The sequence below is a fragment of the Misgurnus anguillicaudatus genome, chromosome 25 (genome assembly GCF_027580225.2).
Source record: "Misgurnus anguillicaudatus chromosome 25, ASM2758022v2, whole genome shotgun sequence".
In the NCBI taxonomy this organism is placed as follows: domain Eukaryota; kingdom Metazoa; phylum Chordata; class Actinopteri; order Cypriniformes; family Cobitidae; genus Misgurnus; species Misgurnus anguillicaudatus.
In genome coordinates, this window is record NC_073361.2 from 30123713 (window position 1) to 30145408 (window position 21696).

Consider the following 21696-nt stretch of genomic DNA (forward strand, 5'->3'; position numbering starts at 1 on the left):
AACATGATGTTACCGTGTGGCTGTGATATCTGTGGTTCCAGTTCTGTGTGAGTTTGAAAGGCGGCTTCATTTGTGTCTTTTTCCTCTGATGTTATTGGGTCATCCGTTGATGGATTATAGGTACCTGAGGTGCTAGGAGCATCTTTACTTAGAGGAGATCGCTCTCTACTGGCAAGACATTCAAACAATGCCAGGACGTTGACTTCAGAAATATCCTGAGCAGTCTGAACATGAAAGATAATCAGAAAAAGGTAAAACATGACATGTATAACATGTATTTACTAGCTGTAAAAACATGTTATAGGTGTGGGCTTGAACAGGTGTCATATTTAAAGAAGGAACAATATGTTACCTCTCCTTTGCATTTTTTTACACTTTAACATGTGTTACCTCACTCAATATAATAATGACGTTCATTGTAATATCTTTAAGGTTTATGTGTATGAAATTTGAATTGTATATGGAGTTTTTATCTGAACTTTTTCACCTTTACATGCTGATTGTTGTGTTTCTTTAGCAGGTCTTTGTCTTCCGTCTCTATGCCGAAGGACAGATATGGACTGGAGACGATATCACCCCAATATCCTCTTACTCCAACCCTGTTTCCTCTCTGGTACACACACACACACACACACACATAGCGTATCATGAGCCATACATAACAAACTATAATAGATATCTGTATGTCAAATTTGATGCAACTCACATGATTGAACACTCGTGTTGAGAGCAAGCTCTGATTGGCTGTTTGATATAACCCCTCTCTCATCTCAAAGGCAACACCACTTTCTCTCCATTTTACATACTGATGTTTGTTAATGACCTCACACTAAAGGAGAAAATCTAACAGTCCTGATATCTTAAACTTTCAGGTGTACAATAATGACATATTTTTACATACCCCTCTCTAGTGCAGTTTTATGGTGAGATCCCAGTCGAAACAGCCCTGTCATGAGTCATACCGAGTTCCCAGGTGCTGCCGAACACGGGTGTCCCAAACCAAACTTAAATAAAGGCAAATAAAAATACTTAAAATACTTCAACCTTCGTTAACAACAACAAAAATATGATACTCCAAACTCTTAATATCATCACAACTGAAAAAAGTTATTTTCTTTATATAATTTTGTGTTTTGTCATCAAAATCAATTGGTGGAAAAAATGACCATCCTTTCCTCGCCACCTGTAGATTAATGCAAACTTAAATACATTATAAAACACTAATACGTCAATGGCTCCAACAGAGGCTAAACTGTACTGATGCTCTGTATCTCATCGTTGATGAGATTTTGGTTGCACACAGAGCATACATTTTACTACAGGTTGCAAATAACTGGGCATTTGACAAAAATATCTTGAAAACATTATTTATTCAACTAGCCTACAGGCCAATAGGAAGTCTTCAGAAGCAGACTTTTTAATATTTTCACATTTTTGTTTTAGAAGTAGCTATGTTTATTAAAACAAGAATACTGAACAACATAACCACATTCTGCTGCTGTGTGAACATGAGTTCTACACTAAAAATTTGAATATATAATAATAATTAATATTATTAATGCAAAAAGTTATCCAACACCTGAACACTTATCCAAACCAAATGCCCAATTTGCAGGACATATCATGAAAATCTGACGTTTTCCATGTTTAAGTGCTATAATTGGGTCCTCAGTGCTTCTATCAACCTAGAAATTGTGAAAACTCCAGTACCGTTTGTTTTTAGAGTGTACTTTTGGTAAACCATTCTCTGCAAGCATGTAAAAAAAAGGTAATTGAAATTTGCCTCCCCTCGTTATGTCAGAAGGGGATAATACCGCCCCTTAATCTGCACTATCAAACCATGACACTGCCATTATTATTGTATTTTGAGCTAGGACTTCATATACGCACTCTGGGGACACCAAAGTTTTATTTGACATTAAAAAAGTATTGTGAAATGTCCCATTTAAACCTGAAATATGTTTGTGCCTTTTTTGCAATAACTCCAAAAGCTCTGGAGACATAAGAGAGTTAAGAGATAACTTGCCTTAGTAAACAACATTATCCTTTTGGGGTGTTTCAGGTTGCCCTTTATGTTACATTTTGTTTTCTTTTTTAAACTATTTAGCATGAGATATAAACAAAAACGGAAGAAACCCGGATGTGTTTCTTAGCGCTGTAAGTTACATCGGCGGTTGAATACACAAGAAAAAAAAAACTGATTTACAAGTGAAAGTGAAAGCATATCAGAAAAATAATGTCAGTTCCGTGTTAGCTTACCTGTACAGGTAAATATTGTGGGTTTCAAATCAAAACGTCTGGGAGAGAACTATTTCTGTCAAAATAATTAAGGTAACTGGGTTTATTTCTGCAGGAAAATAGATATTAAGATTTACAGTTAAATTCTACAAAGTTTATTTAGCCACATAGCCAATCAGTCGCCGATAGCATATGTTGTTCGCTGCGTAGTTGGTATCTCGTTAATAGACAGACCTATGAAACAAAATAACTCGGTATTGTGAAATTAGTCTACTGTATATTTAACCACAGTAAATAACAGGCGACACCTAATAAAAATTTAGAAATATATAGGATGTGCTTTTTTAGTCGTATAACTTGTCTTACGAAAATGGCTTAACTACAGTAAAAAACATGGTTACTGTTGTAAAACCATGGTTTTGTTTATAGTAACCAATACAACAGAAAACTACATATACTACACTTTTACAAAAAAAAAAAATCTATATGGGCAACGTCAAGTATAACTAATGTGGCGGGGAGTAGGCTCTTATGTCAGCCATAGCCTACTTATTTCAGTGTCAGTAGTATGTAATAGTCTAATATTATAGACTGAATTTTTCTATCGCGGAATATGAGATAATAACGCAACTCATGTTTTTTTAGACAGAAGTTGTAACTAGTATTTTGTTTATTTTGCTGACTTAGATACCACTGTTTCTTGTCTAACCGGTTTACATGCTTCCTTGTTTTTCTGCCAGTAGGGGGCAATATTTTTACATTTAATTAAATAGTTTTGTTTTAAATAATAATTAAATTAGTTGCAAAATAAAGTAAACAAACTCTTTACATCTTACATTAGCCCTATCAAGTTATTTTAGTGCATGTACTATTTGATATGTTTTAGATGATTAACCACTCAGGACTAAATTAAGTTTTGTAGTAGACATAATGAATTGTGATGTCATTCATGCAGTTACTTGTAATGTTCTTGTTTATTTTTCAGGATTACAGTAAATTTTTTTATCTGTGTCTTTGGTGTCCAGAAATATTAAAATGTCTGAGCCTGAAGATATAGCAGGAAATATGCAAGGCAAGTTAAAGACGTTACCTGTAACTTCCAGGCACAGTGTATATTAAATACTGTCACAAAAATGACACATCTGACTGAAATATGTTGTTTCTTTTTCAGAGTTCTCTCTTGTTTGCCAATGTGATATTGAATTTGCTGATCCTGGAGATGATGTTGTTCTGTCATGTCAACTTCAGCCAGCCATGAGTGCTGCTTCAATGGAGATCAAGTGGAAGTACAGAGGTGATCTTATCTGTCATTATAAAGATGGACAGATGACAGTGAGTGAAGGCTATGAGGATAAAGTTAGCCTCTCATTGCTGGATTTACAGAATGGAGATGTGTCTCTAAAACTCAGAGACATCCAATTATCACAGAGGGGTGCCTATACATGTGAGGTCATCTCTGAATGGCAAGCAAAAGAAGAATATATTTTTCTCCATTTAAGCTGTACATGTAAGTATACAGACTTAATGTTAAAGTATAACATTCTTGAATGGCCAGAGACTGAACATGTTTTAAAGACAATTCACAAAAGATAAAACGATACATTAGGTAGTAACTTTTTTAATTAGTCAGAAGCAAGCCTAAAATGAATTTGGAAATTCCTGATGTTTATTTTATTTTACCATCATCCACCCACATTTAAATTGAAATCAACATGATTACACTATTGAAAAAAAATCGCTGCCTTTGCTAAGTTTAATCAACTTGGATTTACAAATTATTTAACTTACTGTTTTTTTATCTTGACTAGAGATAAGTTGCTATAACTTATAAAATATAGTTGTTGTAACTCGTCTGTAGTCAAGATAAAAACTTGCTAAAGTTGATTGAACTTAAAAATTGAAGGCAGCAAAATTATGATCGTATTTTTATTTGACCCTACAGCTGCAGAGCACAATATTCAGTTTTACTTTTAGCATGATCTGTTTGTGCTGAAAGAGGTGACATTTTTGAAAAGTTAATTTAAACGTATAAAATGGTTCTTCTTGCTTCAACTGGAAGGACACAGCTTAAATTCTTTGTAAACACAGCCTTCTTATAAAATAAATCTTTGAATGCCATGTAAATTTATTTTGATGAAACATCTGCAAAAAAATGCATTAATGCAAAATATTGTCATACTTTTTGATATGATAAGCTTTATGATAAAGCTTTAAAGGATTTTTAAGTCGCACCTTTAATATTAAGTTTCAAACTAGTTTAACTGATAATCTTTTTTATGCTTTTTTAATAAAAACAATTCTCTCTCCAGCTGAAAACTTTAGACTTGTGGCCCCTTACACAATATTTGCTGACCTCGGAGAAGATGTAACCCTACCTTTTAATCTTGAACCTGAAACTAATGCTGTGTCAATGAAAATCAAATGGCTTAAAAGCAGAGAACTTGTTTATGATTGCAAGTATGGCCAGGAAACAGCAAACCCTGCTTATGTGGATCGAGTGAGTTTGTCCACCGAGGAACTTGAGAGAGGAAATCTTTCTCTGACTTTAAGAAATTTTCAGCCATCAGACTCAGGAAGCTACACATGCAAAGTATTTTACGATGGAAATTTGATCACAGCAGAAGTTCACTTACGTGTCAGAGGTAAGACATAAACTATATCTCAGTTATTGCATTTTTTTCTACAGCCTATTTTTGTCGTTTAGAAATAAAAACATTTATAGATAAATTTAGAAAATATTCAAATACTGTTACAATATCGTAATGTATTTTTTATTTAAGATGTATATTTGATGTGATATGCACATTTTTTAATTTTATGTAATCACTCTCTGTAGGTTCATATTGTTTAACCCTCATGATTAGAAGTTGACAGTGTGTTGTGTTATTTAATGAATAAGGAAATACAGTAAGGCAAGTTTTGTGTAAATATATACATAAATCTGAGTTGAATCAAAACAAATAAACAGAACCATGGAAAAACAACAACAATGCAACAGGAAACACATGCATGCATACCAACAAACAACAACTGACAAGCCAAATGAGAACAGACAGGGCTATATATACAGAGGGAACATGTCAACAAAAGAACATAACTTGACTTCAAAAATAAAAGCACAAGATACAGATAATGTTTTGACTTATGTAGTGATAATGTGATAATCCTATTTTTTGGTTCATTTTAGATAAACCGAAGAGAAAGATCGGAAGGTGGAGAACTAGTAAGTCTAAAATACAATGAGATGCAAAAATGGCCTTGAATATTATAAGATGTAAAAAGGCAGGTATCAAACAGGGAAATATAAAAGTAACAAGTTTAGAACTGTTCACCCTTGATGTTCATGTACTATGTTTAAATAGCTGAACAGAATTTACAGTGTGTTCCATTGTAAAAAAAAATTTTTAGAAACAGTTTTAGATACAGTATTACTGCAGCTGGATGACAGTAACTTATTGTAGATTTAAAATTTAAAATTAAATTTGTTATTTCCTTGCAACATTTTAAATTAAGTTAAATGAACAATACACATTAACAAGTATTTATCTTTACAGAATAAAACTCTAACAGCCTCATGCAAAGCATTCTGCGAAACAAAATCTGAAGGAAAAACAGGAAAAGCTAGATGAGGATTTCTGGTTCCAAGAATGCTTTGAATGAGGCTGTAATTTTATAGTTAATTTAACTTTAAACAAACTGTTGCCAGTAAATATAACATCAATTTAAATCAGCTGCCAGTAATAATGTCATTTCTACGGATTTTGTTTACATTGTAGAATTTACAGGGTTTTTTTACAGTTTCTGAAATTATTTAAACAATCGATTATTAAACAAGATTATTTTTAAACAATCAGCAGGTAATTAGTACAAAACTATTTCTTGTTATTGATTTATTTCATATTTATGGTAATGTTAGTTTCATTATTTATGTTATAGTAAACTAAAGTAAAAAAGAATCTGCTTTAACATAAGTATTTTCATAATCATATTTTAATTATTATATTTCTTAATATTTATTTATTTATCTGTTATTTATTGGGGCTACAATTTTACTGGGGCTACCCTGCTTGTAATAATTTTTTTTAATTACGTTTTGACTTATGAAGTGATGATGTGATTATCCTGATATTTGGTTCATTTTAGAAGAAAATATGTGTGGGAAAATGCTTATGCCAACATACAATCCAGTGGAAAGTTTACAAGAATGTAAGTGTTTACATCTACATTTAGGCATTCAGACGCTTTTGTCTACACTGTCAAAAAATATATGTACAAAACTGTACCTTTTCTGTCACTGCACCCTAAGTTTCCGTTTACTACCTTAACAGGGATACAAAACATAATACAATTTTGGGTAGATTACCGTACCTTTAGGACCTACATTGTTAGAATAAAGTCAAAATATGTACCCTAGCTGCTGGGGCAGCACCCTTTAAGAAGGTAATTGTATGGATCATTAGGTACAGATATGTAAACATTTAGTACCAATATGTACCCTTGAGATACTAATATGTATTTTTGAGGTACTAATAAGCTCTCTTTGGTCCCAGAATGTACATCTGAGGTACTAAAATGAAATCCCTCGGTGCAAAGCTGTACTTTTTGAAAGGGTACAGCCCCAGTGACAGAAAAGGTACAGTTTTGTACCTTTTTCTGACAGTGTAAAGCAACTTAACAAAGACTAGGAAATAATAAAAGCGATGTGTCATAGGGAGGCAATAGTACAAAAGGTGCTTATAAACAAGATACAAGTTTTTACTATTTCTACCTGTTTGAGAGAACAAAAAAATAGAAAATGCACTTCCGGAGGAACCGCAAAAGTGTGCTTGCTCTGTTGCGGTCACTAACATGATTTGTGAAATGTAAAATTTTAGAATGTTTTTTTATCTTGTGCATCCTCGCATTGGAGTCCCAAGTTCATGTACAAAGTTTGGTTTTAATAGGTGAAAGTATTCACTCTAAAAACAAACGGTGCTATATAGCACCAAAAGTGGTTCTTTGCTCGTAATCATAGAAGAACCGTTTTTAGTGCCATATAGCACCGGTGAAGCACCTGTGTTGCACCGGTGAAGCACCTGTGTTGCACCGGTGAAGCACCTGTGTTGCACCGGTGTAGAACCAAATAGGGGCCATATAGCACCACACATGGTCCTACATAGAACTATATGGTTCTACACAGGTGCTTCACTGGTGCTTCACCGGTGCTATATGGCACTAAAAACAGTTCTTCTATGATTACGAGCAAAGAACCAGTTTTGGTGCTATATAGCACCGTTAGTTTTTAGAGTGTTCATGTGACACACACACACAGAAATTTATACAGACTTGTAACAACTGTTTCTCTAAAATTTAAGATAAAAGAAAATATTTTACTCAGTGATTAACAGCATAATGCAATCGATCGTGTTCCCGTTCAACAGTAGCTAAGCATCAGGGACATGCACAGGAATTTTGAGGGGCAGTTGCTCTGACCTGGTTGCTCTGGCATCTGAATAATTACTAGTAAAAGATTTTAAAATGTACTTGCATGAAAGTAAAAAAGTATGCAATGAAAATATTCTCAAGTAGTGAGTTACTTATTACTCTTGAAAAAAAATACACACACACACACACACACACACACACACACACACACACACACACACACACACACACACACACACACACACACACACACACACACACAGTATATACAGTGTCCTCCATAAGTATCAGAAGAGTAAAGACAATATTTTTTTGTTTGCTGTGGAGACCAGATATTGATAGGATGAATATCAGTATGTCAGAAGTACAGAATGTCACATTTTATTAACATTTGTTTATGTTTCAACACATACATGCTTTACCAACAAAGAACAACAGCATTTAATGCTGTATGTGTGTTGTACCCAAATGCACATAAGTGAATAAAACTGATCCTACACATTTAATGCTTTTCATGTGTGAACAATTAATGCATCAGGACACAGTTCATCACTTCAACACTTCTTAGTCAATGGTCTCAATATGCCCACATTAGATAGGAGTATTAAAATACAAATGTGTTGTTCAATTGAGTTGGAATATTGTCTATGTTAAAGGCGGAGTGCACGATGTTTGAAAAACGCTTTGGAAAAGGAGACGGGCCGACTACCAAAACACACTTGTAACCAATCAGCAGTAAGGAGTGTGTCTACTAAACGACATCTTTGCCGGGTTGCGTATGTGTGGGGCGGGTCTTTTAAAAGAAGGTCCAGATTATATTGGGGTAGGGGCGTGTTTGTTTAGGTGATTTATCAAATATCAACATTGGCTTTCAAACATTGTGCACTCCGCCTTTAAAGGAACACGCCCACATTTTGGGAATTTAGCTTATTCACCGTATCCCCCAGAGTTAGATAAGTCCATACATACCTCTCTCATCTCCGTGCGTGCTGTAACTCTGTCTGACGCAGCCCCCGCTAGCTTAGCTTAGCACAAAGACTGGAAATGCATGGCTCCAGCTAGTATACTGCTCCCAATAAGTGACAAAATAACGCGATCATTTTCCTATTTATGTGTTGTGATTTGTATAGTCAAACCGTGTACAAATAACAAGGTGATATGAGACACAGCGATCTTTTAACAGTATACATACTGAGAACTATATTCTCTGAAGACGAAGCACTGCCGCATGGGCGGAGTGATTTGCACAATTCTGACCGAACTCTCTGCTCCTCACCAGGGGCTTCTCGTGTGCTGCAAGCAGATCACTCCGCCCATGCGGCAGTGCTTCGTCCCCAGAGAACACAGCTCTCAGCATGCACACTGCCAAAAGATCGCTGTGTCTCACATCACCTTGTTATTTGTACACGGTTTGACTATACAAATCACAACACATAAATAGGAAAATGATCGCGTTATTTTGTCACTTATTGGGAGCAGTATACTAGCTGGAGCCATGCATTTCCAGTCTTTGTGCTAAGCTAAGCTAGCGGGGGCTGCGTCAGACAGAGTTACAGCACGCACGGAGATGAGAGAGGTATGTATGGACTTATCTAACTCTGGGGGATACGGTGAATAAGCTAAATTCCCAAAATGTGGGCGTGTTCCTTTAAAACAGGTAAAAAGTTTATGTGACAGATTCTGTACTGTATCATGTTCACCTTTTAATGTTTAGACATTTCTTGACTCCACAGCAAACAGAGAAATTTTGCCTGCATTTTCCCAATACTTATGAAGGGCAACATACACAAACAGTACAGAAAAAAATACAAATACAGAATAGACAGGGCCAGATTAACACTTTGCTATACCCTGGGCAACAATATTCAAGGGCCCCATCATCACGACCCCAGGATCACCAGAATATGGTCATATACAGAATATATTACTGTATATAATACTGTATATTATACAGTAAATATACTCAATACTTCAAATTCTAACTGTCATCAGGTGTATTTTGATTTACAAATATTTGCTATGCTCATACAAATGCACTACCATTGTCTAAAAATGAAAATAGGCTTTTACTTAATTATTATTACAAGACCATCATATAGCCTAATATTAGACACCCAAACCAAAGTGAAAAAAATGATCTTTAATTTGCAAGTCTGAACTGAACATCAATGCAGACATGAATTTCATCACAGAAGTTTAAGATCATATAGGCTACACTGAGGCGATTCTTGGGTCTATGGGGGCCCCAAGCAGAAAATTCCCTGTGTGCAAGAAGTGCAAAACTTCAAATACAATGTCCTTTGCTTAACCCACTATTCTACAGTGCAACAGTTACTGGGAAAGATACATATAGTGTAATCCTCATAACATTATTAACATGTTTGGATGCATAAATGGCATAACATGTTTGGAAATAATAACAGCAGATAAATATTTTCTACATTAAGTCATGTATCATTGCTCTCATTGTATATTTTTAAAAGAAATTTTTAAGAAACCAGTCATTTTATGACTGCTATACTAAATAATCTCAGTCATAGTTACTGCTAACTGTTATGTAAGTTAGTGTCCTAGAGTTAAATATTAGTAAACTAAATTTTTATTTCATATGTGAAAATACAGAACAGTATAACACATACATCTGTTGATTTTCTCAGCAACAATGCAATCCTATAGATTTCACAAGAGGTTTTCCTGAGATTTTTCCTCTAATGTTTGAGACCTGACAGGATGTAGTTTGTCTTACCTCCCTTAAACTCATCATCTCTCCTTTCTGCTTCCCTTTCCCTGCTTTGCACAAAACATTTCTGATGTACATCTACAGAAGCCAATCGAGTCAAAATTAGCATTGTTATTTAGAAACCTCCTTTAGTCTCGTCATGTTTTCATAAGCTAACTCACTCGCGTGTGGCGTCTTTTGAATGCGGTTGTGCGCGAATGAACGCAAAGACGCTCGCGGACATGGATACGTGCGTGCACGCGGCAATGCGACTGCTTTGTCGCTTTTATAAGCATTGGGTAAATACATTGCATATAGATCCGTTTTTGCCACGATTGTCATTGTAAAGGATTGCACTAGTTAACCGCTAAAATTTAAACTTGAGATTTACACCAGGGCACAAAAGATTTGCACTTGGGCACGTGCCTGACTGGAACTGGACCGGACACATTAAACCACATGTGCATACAGAAAGCTGCTCACTTTAGCGCCTTTTTGCGGTTAAATTGTTTTAAATCACTTGAGTGTTAGCATTTGCAAGCCTTTGAAACACATGCAAATTATAAACTTTTCCTATTTAAATTTGTGTATTAATCTGGAAATCACATGCGAGCCAAACCCAGGGTCGTGACCCGTACCACTACGACAGCACTACTGAACGATACAACGTCACCCATTCGCCACGTTCATTTTCGAAACTGTCAAGTTATCCACCTGGGTTGGATTTTGACTGGGCTAAGCCAATGTCAATCAACATTCCCTCCAATCGGAATTTTGATATGCAGTCATGTTGAGTATCTATGTTCATCTACCGGGGGCACATTCAATCTCACACCGGTGCGCAACGTTTTGCTACGGTTTCCGGGTTGAACGACATGTTTCCTTGAAACGGTGTGCAACGAAGTGCAACAGGTTTTAGAAGCGTTTTCTCTTGTTTGGTGGGTGTGTCAGAAATTGGTGGTGTTACAAGTTTACAGATTCAGACATAATGCTATCATCGCTGTTTCGTCGTGAAAGATTTAGTAAGTAAATCTAAAACATACTTTGCGTTGTTGTTTTAATCATCTAGCACTAATTTAAAGAGTTTGCCAAAATGTTGCATAAACTATAGAAATGAAACAATCTTTATTCACAAAAACAATCACAGATATATGATGTCGCTTACAAAGAAAACAAGACGATTGATGAATGCAAAATATTGTCTGAGCAGATAGAACTAAGAACAAGTCTGAAGACTGCCCAAGTTTGAAAAGCAAAAGTTTAAGAAAAATACACAAGTATGTGCATCTGATGAGTTTACAAAAAAAAATCTAGCGAATCTGACACTAGCGAAGAAAAAACTATGAACAAATGTATGCAAAAGGCAAAAGTATGAAGACTGTCTAAGTTTGAAAAGTAAAAGTTTGTTTAAGAAAAATGAGATTACAAAATCTCAGACACGAGTTGACACTAGCGAAGAAAAACTATGAACAAATGTATGAAGAGACAAAAGTCTGAAGACTGACTAAGTTTGAAAAGCAAAAGTTTGTTTAAGAAAAATACACAAGTGTGTACATGAGTTTACAAAAAATCTCAAACAGGATTTGACACTAGCGAAGAAAAACTTTGAACAAATGTATGAAGAGACAAAAGTCTGAAGACTGACTAAGTTTGAAAAGCCAAAGTTTAAGAAAAATACACAAGTGTGTACATGAGTTTACAAAAAAATCTCAAACAGGATTTGGCCCTAGCGAAGAAAAACTTTGAACAAATGTGTGAAGAGACAAAAGTCTGAAGACTGACTAAGTTTGAAAAGCAAAAGTTTGTTTAAGAAAAATACACAAGTATGTACATGAGTTTACAAAAAAAATCTCAAACAGGATTTGACACTAGCGAAGAAAAACTTTGAACAAATGTATGAAGAGACAAAAGTCTGAAGACTGTCTAAGTTTGAAAAGCAAAAGTTTAAGAAAAATACACATGTATGTACATGAGTTTACAAAATCTCAGACACGGGTTGACACTAGCGAAGAAAAACTTTGAACAAATGTATGAAGAGACAAAAGTCTGAAGACTGACTAAGTTTGAAAAGCAAAAGTTTGTTTAAGAAAAATACACAAAACTAGGAACATCAGTAACAATGCATAGGTATAATATAATTTCATGTTTGCTTATTATGCGTTGATAGATGTTAACCTAAGTTGTATCTAACCCCACAGGCTGACCTAGGGCCTGTCCGTCACATAAAAATCCTGCCATTGATCATTTGGGACCCCCACCACGTGATAACCACACACACACACACACACACACACACACACACACACACACACACACACACACACACACACACACACACACACACACACACATACACACACCCTCACAGTCTCTCACATCCCCCGCCCTACTCTACGATCGCATAACACACACATACATAAACTGACACGGACACGCACACAGACACGAACGCGACACGGTACGGCTCATATGACATTAGATATAAGTTTACTCTGACACCAAAAATGTTTGATTTTTTCCAAATGTTTAAATTTCTTAAACTTTAAAAACCTTATTTTTAATACCACAGATATGTGTGTGCATGTGCCTATTGCCCTAAGCAAAAGTAACTTGTTTTAATAAGAGACTTGGTTAAAGAAATGGCTAAATCTAAAATAAACTTTTATTTTGCCAGAGCGGACAGAATTACATTTATTAAGTTTATATGAACACACACCCGGTTCGTTCTCTGGTCATCACCGGTGATCGACCTTTAATGCGCGTGAACAATAGATTGCGGTGCATGAACAGTTTCTCGGCGTTCGTGATGCAAATAAACTTTTATTTATGTTAAAATAAATACCCTTTAGTCTAAAGAAAAGAGTATTGGCGACCCGTCCGGAGATTATGGACTCGGGGGCATATTGCTTATACATGTACTGTATATTTCATTAAACAAATTCTTGGTGTTACAAACTTTTAGAACCTGAAGTGTTTGCCATAAAGGCGCTGGTGGACCATCTTAAATCTAAAATAAACCTTTTACTTTTTGTCAATGGCTGTATTACACTTATTTTACCAGCACGGAGTTTTAGGAACAATACGGGCCGCTGAACCCCACCACTGTTCAGACACACTAGGGTCTACTGGGTGGGTGATAACGGGTGGTGAGAATGAGAGACCGCTGGTAAAAACCAACCGTCCAGAAACTGAACGTCTTAGACATCAAACTTTTTTCACATCAATAAATATGACGAGCACTCGCGAGACAAAAAACACGCACTGGAATACCATGTTCAGGAAACCTTTTATTTTGACAATGCGTATCGTGTTACATTTATCGTAAATACACATGTACACACTCGGATGTTAGGTGACATAATGAATTCAAACCACAAGAGGGGCTTAAATGTCTTAAAACGTTTAAAAGTTTCTTAACGACAGATATAAGAGCGCATCAGCGTAAGTTCTCTTGTGCACGCATTCAGACGTTTTAATCACAGACTTGATTAAAGAAATCCCTAAATCTAAAATAAACCTTTACTTTTTGTCAACGTGGGGGTGAATTACTCTTTATTTACCAACATTGAGTTTTAGAAAGCTTTACTCGTTTACAATGGACACCCCGCAGTGAAGGAATGTAGGGCTGGGTGCGAGAAACGCTGACGGGAGATACACGCACACAGAGACTGCTGACAACACAGAACCTGGACAGTCTAAAACAATAAACTTATTTTTGACAGCAATAAACATGACAACATTCGCCTGACAAAAAACACACACACACACACACACACACACAGGAAAAACAACGAGCTGATTGACACTTCGTAAAACACACACATCTCCGGACAGCCGCAGATGAAAACGTCTTTAATCGTTTAAAAGTTTCTTAACGACAGATATAAGAGCGCCTCAGTGTAAGTTCTCTGTCGCCGTCGGTGCACGCATTCACATGTTTTAATCACAGACATACATGGATCAAGAATTGCCTAAATCTAAAATAAACCTTTACTTTTTGTCACCGTCAGGGTAAATTACTCTTTATTTACCAACATTGAGTTTTAGAAAGCTTTACTCGTTTACAATGGACACCCCGCAGTGAAAGAATGCAGGGCTGGGTGCGAGAAGCGCAGTGGGGGCGAGAGAGAGAGAGAGAGAGAGAGAGAGAGAGAGAAAGATCGCTGACAGCACAGGACCGCTTGTGAAACTACGCAGTCTAAAACAATAAACTTATTTTTGACAGCAATAAACATGACAACATTCGCTTGACAAAACACACGCACACACACACACACAGACACACACACACACACACACACACACACACACACACACACACACACACACACACACACACACACACACAGGAAAAACAACGAGCTGATTGACACATCGTAAAACACGCACAGGATACTCGCTGTCTAAAGCCCTTGATATACCATTCTCAAACCTAGACAGATTGTACAGCTTTTGATTGATAGTCCCGCCCCCCTGTTAAAGGGGTCATAAATCAATCAAATTTTGACAGCAAGCGCCTTCTATAACTACTGACGTCACTAGGATTGGAAGACAGGGGGGGCTCAGCCCACAGAGTATTTGTAACTTGTGTTTGCAAAATTTTTGCACTCACATCTGAGCTACAATTATGTCAACAACCAGTCAAGAAACCAAGATGTTAACAAGTAAAACATGACAGACATATCCTCCTCCTCATATTAAATATAATGAAAAAAAATGTAGTGTATGCTATGCATAGTGCCTAGACCTGCCAACAAATGCTTATTGTTATAAGAAATTCAAGAAAAGAAAAGAAAAACAATCCTTAGACCTATAGACCATTACTGACCTCAATCACACCGGGTCCGGCTCCCTCAGAATCAACTGGCCTGCCAATCTCCTGCAGCTGCTTCTCTTTCTCTCTCCTAAAATATTTTCTAATATCCATCTCATCTGCTCAATGAATTGAAGGATACAACAGTATTGCATTAACAGGGACCCTATGATGACATTTAGTTTTCAGTGACAACAACATTCTATGGGGATTGATACTGTTGAATATGCCTCTTTTAGAGATATTTTATTTTAGATATATTTTATTTTAGAGATGTTTTATTTTAAAGATTATTAGGCCTATATTGTTGGCAAAGAATAAAGAGTTGTGATTAGATTGCTAAATTAACAATTTCTTGTATTTTGCTTGTGCAAGACTAAAGTTTTTCATGACATAGCAAACCAAAATATTCCCATTCCTTTACCTCAAGAAAACGTAGCTAAAGGTAAGCAGCCAGCAGGTAATTAAAAACACCTTACAATTTCACTCCTCCGTATCACGACACTTACCAATCTTTATTTCACCATTAGTGTGCGTACTAGCGTGTGTATCAGTATCAGTTTGTGTGTGTGTGTGTGTGTAATAACAAGCTTCTTCTTCTTCTGGTGTTTAATGGCGGTTGGCAAACCAACTAAAGGTGCATTTTCCGCCACCTACCGGATTGGAGTATGGAGCACAATTTGTAAAAACCATAGATATGTATAAAGGCTAGATGGCTCAAGGCGGAGTCCCTAACGGCATCACCTGGCGGCCATCTTACGACAGGGCGCTCGCTCGCTCGTAGCATTGAGTTTAATGGTGCAGGTACTTTTAAATGACCATAACTTGCTCAATTTTCTACCGATTTTCAAACGGTTTGGGTTTTTACAAACGTTATTAACGTGGCTATAATTCTGGATGCTTTAACATGTTTCATGAATTTATTTTTTATTTTTAGTATAGGTATGCAGTGTCATAGGTACATCTTTGACGTTTATAACAAACCAAACCGTTTGAAAATCGGTAAAAAATTAAGCAAGTTATGGTCATTTAAAAGTACCTGCATCATTAAAACTCAATGCTACGAGTGAGCGAGCGCCCTGTCCTAAGATGGCCGCCAAAATGCGGACGTTGCACTCCATTGGCCAGCAGCGCGGACGAGCCATCTAGCCTTTATACATATCTATGGTAATAACAAGCTACAAGCACATACAGGCAACCGGAAGCGATCGCCGCTTTCCGGTTTGGTCACTTGACGTTCGACATCTAGCGTATTCTGTCCGACTTGTCAGATGTTTTTTTTGTAGCTGGATATATAACATTTGTTGTCTTGTTTTCCACGGGTAGTCATTTTCCCATTCAATTCTGTATTTTTGTGCTCGTTTCTTTTTCGCCGGCTGCTCGGATGCAGTCATTTTTACATTTCCAGCTGTTGTCACTTGACGTCATCGTTGCTATGTTATGTGACATCACAATGACTGTAACAACCAATTAAAAGGGCATTCCCCGATGATGCTGCAAGATGTTAAAAACGCTACGCTGATAATCGACAATCAGGGGGAGAAATTACTGCACCGTCAGGGTTTTCTTATACAGATGGCATATTAGAAGCTATGTGTCTGTCATGTATTTGCACTGAAATGATTTTCAAAAAATACGGAACAAAGTGCGTTCCGTATCAGTTCAATACGGAACAAGAATTTTATGTGTCAAATACGGGACGATTCCGTATCATACGGAACAGTTGGCAACCCTAGGCGGCACAGTTGCCTGGGTAACATCCATTTGCAGTTTTGTGCACAAACGTATATGAGAAATATTAATATTCCATCGGATTTAGTATCAAATAATACTCAGTATAGTTTTTCAATACCGTATTCACGCAGTCAGGTCAGGTTAGTTTCTGTCTAGTCATGTGTGAAGGCAATTAAACACGCTTGGGCTGCCCTCTAGTGGTAAAATTGTATTAAAATTTTTATTTTTACATAGGGTTCAATTGGATATTTTAAACTGAAAATAACATAATATAGACATGTTACTGCAATGTTTTTTTATCTTGGGCATTTTCACATTGGAGTCCCGAGTTCATATAAAAATTTGGTTTAGATATGTTAAAGAGATCCTGAGATATGAACTACTTCCTGTTTGGCGACTATGCCACAGGTATCTTGGCTGTGATGGGCAAATGCTTCCGAAAATCAAAAATCCTTCTAGTAACTTTTGTGAGGCTTGGTCCAAGGATCGTGTACGTCAAGTTTTTTGCAAGCACACTTAAAAAGAGTTAGTTTAGGTCTTGAAGATACAACGTCTCCCCATGTGAAAGACTCTTCACAGTTTGGTTTAGGGAGAACTACAATAAGTTCGACGAACTGAATCCCTTAGTGTCCCGTCCCGATCAGTGGGCTTAACATTACAAATCTATACCCACAGAGCGTCATCAAAAAACAAAAACAAAAAAATAGTTGAGTAAGGGAGTAAAGGGAGACGGAGACGAGACTGCAAAAGCCATCTCCCTGATGCCTGTCTGGGCTTCATACTACTCCCTTACCCGCCACCCTCCTCTTCAGAAAACTCAGGAGGAGGGTGAGCAAGTGATAACATTATGCAATACTTATCTTTAATCTTTACTCTATGTTTGGGAATTAATAGCCCGATTTGGGGCCTAGTTTAGTAGACTTTTTTACCGAAAAGGGAGAAGAGAAAGAAATGTGGCCAATAGTCTATATTTATGTAAAGTATTTTGGTTTTTTTGGAAGAGATGGGTTTTTAATTATATTTTGAATGTTGCAAGGGAAGGTCATTCCACCAGCATGGAGAAGTGAAAGTAAATAAGCGGGAACATGAATTAGTGCACCTTTGTGAAGGTAACATAATGCGCCGCTCATTTGCTGAATGTAAGGTTCTGGAATGTGTGTAGGAATGAAGGTGCGAACGTATACTGGTGCAGTGCCAGTAAAAGTTCTGTAAAGCCCTTTTCACACAGACATTCCGTAAAATACATCTGGGCTTTTTCTGGGATTGTTTGATTTTTTTGTTCATTCACACTGCCAATGATTTGCCGGAATCTGTGTGTTCCAGAAAGGTTCTGGAAAGACACATGATGTATTTAAAGTCCTGCACTTTCTTCTCCGCAGTGTCTGAAGTTTGCTTATTGTTTATTATTTCTTTTTCCAGAAACCACTCGCATGCACTTGTATGACAAAGAAAAATGTCCACCTTGGTGAACAATAAAGATTTATTATCTTCTATTCTATTCTAAAATAGTGTTGCCAGTTTGATTATACTTGCAAGTTGCAAATTTAATTCTTTTAAAATGCAAGTTTATTTTTTTCTCCTTATAATGTGCTTTAAGTGCTATAAGTATGTAGGTTAGAAGTAACATATCAGTACAAAACTGATGTGTTACTTCTTAGTAACAATTGCTATTATATTTTTTGTCTTTGCTTTAAATAACTTTGCCTCATTTCAATTGTAGGGCACTCACCACGCAGTTCTTGGAGTGAAAATGATAAGGAAGCGTCAGTTTGGTGGTTTAAAAGTAAGTAGGAAACACAATGTTACAAACACACAGGGAAGAGTAACACACGCAAATGCGACCACACAAAGAGTGCAGATTTAATAATCAGACACATGTTAACTGAATGAACTAATAAACCAAGAAAACAAGAAAGTTAAAAATGCAGTTTGTATTATTTGCGCCGCTGGATGGCGCCAGATCAACCGACAACAACGATGTTGTTTACTGACGCTCTGAAGCAGCGTGGAATTATGGGATTTGTAGTCTTTAACTTTAGCCATATCAGACGAGAACAAGAAATCACGTTGATGGATAAGGTAATCAAGTCTTATAAATGTTGCGTTTGATGACATCGTATATTTCATTATGTAAGTTTATATGTGATGTTCAAAACAAAATTTTCAGTCATAGATATTACAGTATTAGTCCAAATTTGATGGTTAACACAGCACCGAATTAAGTTTTCAATTTACAATCTACAATGATTTTTCACCTAATGTAGTACAAATCTTATTGTGAAGTGTCTTAAAATGACCATTTATATTGCTGTACAATACCTTTGATGTGCATATCGTCCGCAGGAAGACGCGCTGATTACAATCGACACACTAATGTTGTGATCAATATAATAGCATGCGTTTTTTGAAGGGTTACGAATCAAAACAACTCAGCCATCGCGTAAAACACAAGCAGGATCAGAATCTCGATCTAGTTAAATGTTGTCGTGAAGCTCTCTCCATCCAGAATGCAACAAAAAATTTATCCTCTCTCGTTTTGTTCCAAACTCTTCTTGTGTCGTTTGGTTGGACCGTACGCAAACAGGAGCTTACACAACCAGCGGCAGACGGTAAAGAGTTATCCATAAGACCATAAGAAAGATCAAAGTTCATCATTTGTCCACGACACTGCCAGCGTCAGAAAACTCAAGGCTGTGAGGACTTGTTGCCTCGCTGCCTCATGAGGACATGACTTCGGACTCGGAGGCCTGAAGGAAGCTCAGAGAAAGGCTTTCCAACGCACTTCAAAGGCAGCGTGTTTGAAATATAAACCGAGAGCGCCTTTGTGATAACTAATCACATATTTGAAAACTACTATACTAATTTCTCAAGATATATGCTATTAAAATGTTTAAAAAGTGAAAATATACGTTTATTTACACTAAATTTGTGCTCCAGTCGCTTCCTTGGCCGCCATTTTATTTTTTCGAACTCGACCAGTGTTGTCATGTGGGTTACGTCAGTAAAGGCGGTGACAAAGGGTCACATGGATATTAACGTCATTGACAGGAGACTGCGCTGCCCCGTAACAATGTTTTGAATGGAAATTTTCTCACAATTTACAAGTAGTTGAAAACATTACAGATATTGATAGTAATCAGCTGGACAAAATATATAACACTGGCCTAGTGGTTTTTGGAGATTTTACTGCAAATATCTTACAAATTGCACCTTTAAGGAACATAGTAAGAAAATACAAACTTAAAATCTGGATAAACTGGATAAAACATACTGTACTCACCTAAAGGATTATTAGGAACACCTGTTTAATTTCTCATTAATGCAATTATCTAAACAACCAATCACTTGGCAGATGCTTCAATGCATTTAGGGGTGTGGTCCTGGTCAAGACAATCTCCTGAAATCCAAACTGAATGTCAGAATGGGAAAGAAAGGTGATTTAAGCAATTTTGAGCGTGGCATGGTTGTTGGTGCCAGACGAGCCGGTCTGGGTATTTCACAATCTGCTCAGTTACTGGGATTTTCATGCACAACCATTTCTAGGGTTTACAAAGAATGGTGTGAAAAGGGAAAACATCCAGTATGCGGCAGTCCTGTGTGCGCAAATGCCTTGTTGATGCTAGAGGTCAGAGGAGAATGGGCAAACTGAATCAAGCTGATAGAAGAGCAACTTTGACTGAAATAACCACTCGTTACATCCGAGGTATGCAGCAAAGCATTTGTGAAGCCACAACACGCACAACCTTGAGGCGGATGGGTTACAACAGCAGAAGACCCCACCGGGTACCACTCATCTCCACTACAAATAGGAAAAAGAGGCTAGAATTTGGACAGTTGAAGACTAGAAAAATGTTGCCTGGTCTGATGAGTCTCGGTTTCTGTTGAGACCTTCAGATGGTAATCAGAATTTGGCGTAAACAAAATGGCCATCATGCCTTTTAACCACTGTGCAGGCTGGTGGTGGTGTAATGGTGTGGGGGATGTTTTCTTGGCACACTTTAGGCCCCTTAATGCCATTTGGGCATAGTTTAAATGCCACGGCCTACCTGAGCAATGTTTCTGACTATGTCCATCCCTTTATTACCACCATGTAGCCATCCTCTGATGGCTACTTCCAGCAGGATAATGCACCATGTCACAAAGCTCGAATCATTTCAAATTAGTTTCTTGAACATGACAATGAGTTCACTGTACTAAAATAGCACCCACCGTCACCAGATCTCAACCCAATAGAGTATCTTTGGGATGTGGTGGAACGGGAGCTTTGTGCCCTGGATGTGCATCCCACAAATCTCCACCAACTGCAAGATGATATCCTTTCAATATGGGCAAACATTTCTAAATTATGCTTTTAGCACCTTGTTGAATCAATGCCATGTAAAATTAATGCAGTTCTGAATGCGAAAGGGGGTCAAACACAGTATTAGTATGGTGTTCCTAATAATCCTTTAGGTGAGTGTAGAACTGTGACAGGAAGAAATGCCCCCATTCAGTAAGAGACAATGGTACTGTAAATGCTCATACAGTGAATGCAGTAGGCTATAAATCTTAATAAAATTATAACATTTGTGTAAAGGTTAGAGAGGAGGAATAGAAACCATCATCAGCGCAAAAACAGAAAAATAATTTGAAACATAAACAGAGAATATTACACTGCTGTTAAACTGGATTTTTGCTGCATATTAAATTCAGGAAGCAAAAATTGCCTTTGAAAGCTTCATATAATGTTGTTTACTAACTGTTTTATGTTTTAGATTCTGCACTGGGA

At 36.8% G+C, this 21696-nt stretch overlaps 2 protein-coding genes across 3 annotated transcripts in view; one reads left to right on the forward strand and one right to left on the reverse strand.

Moving 5' to 3' along the window:
- Window positions 1-21696, reverse strand: part of dnaaf3 (dynein axonemal assembly factor 3) — a 28891-nt gene that overhangs the window by 803 nt on the left and 6392 nt on the right. The window contains exons 7-9 of one of the 2 annotated variants that reach the window (XM_073864155.1): window positions 707-829; window positions 488-610; window positions 14-224 (exon numbers count right to left, since the gene is read on the reverse strand). The exons of the other annotated variant lie outside the window; for it this stretch is intronic. Coding sequence (XP_073720256.1) covers window positions 14-224; window positions 488-610; window positions 707-829 — 457 coding nt within the window. The remainder of the gene's footprint in view (window positions 1-13; window positions 225-487; window positions 611-706; window positions 830-21696) is intronic. 2 annotated transcript variants of the gene reach the window in all.
- On the forward strand, window positions 3180-5109 carry LOC141362020 (butyrophilin-like protein 2). The gene is made up of 4 exons (XM_073863590.1): window positions 3180-3310; window positions 3410-3739; window positions 4548-4880; window positions 5075-5109. Exons 1-4 carry the CDS (start codon window positions 3274-3276, stop codon window positions 5107-5109), a joined length of 735 nt encoding a protein of 244 aa, XP_073719691.1. The 5' UTR covers window positions 3180-3273.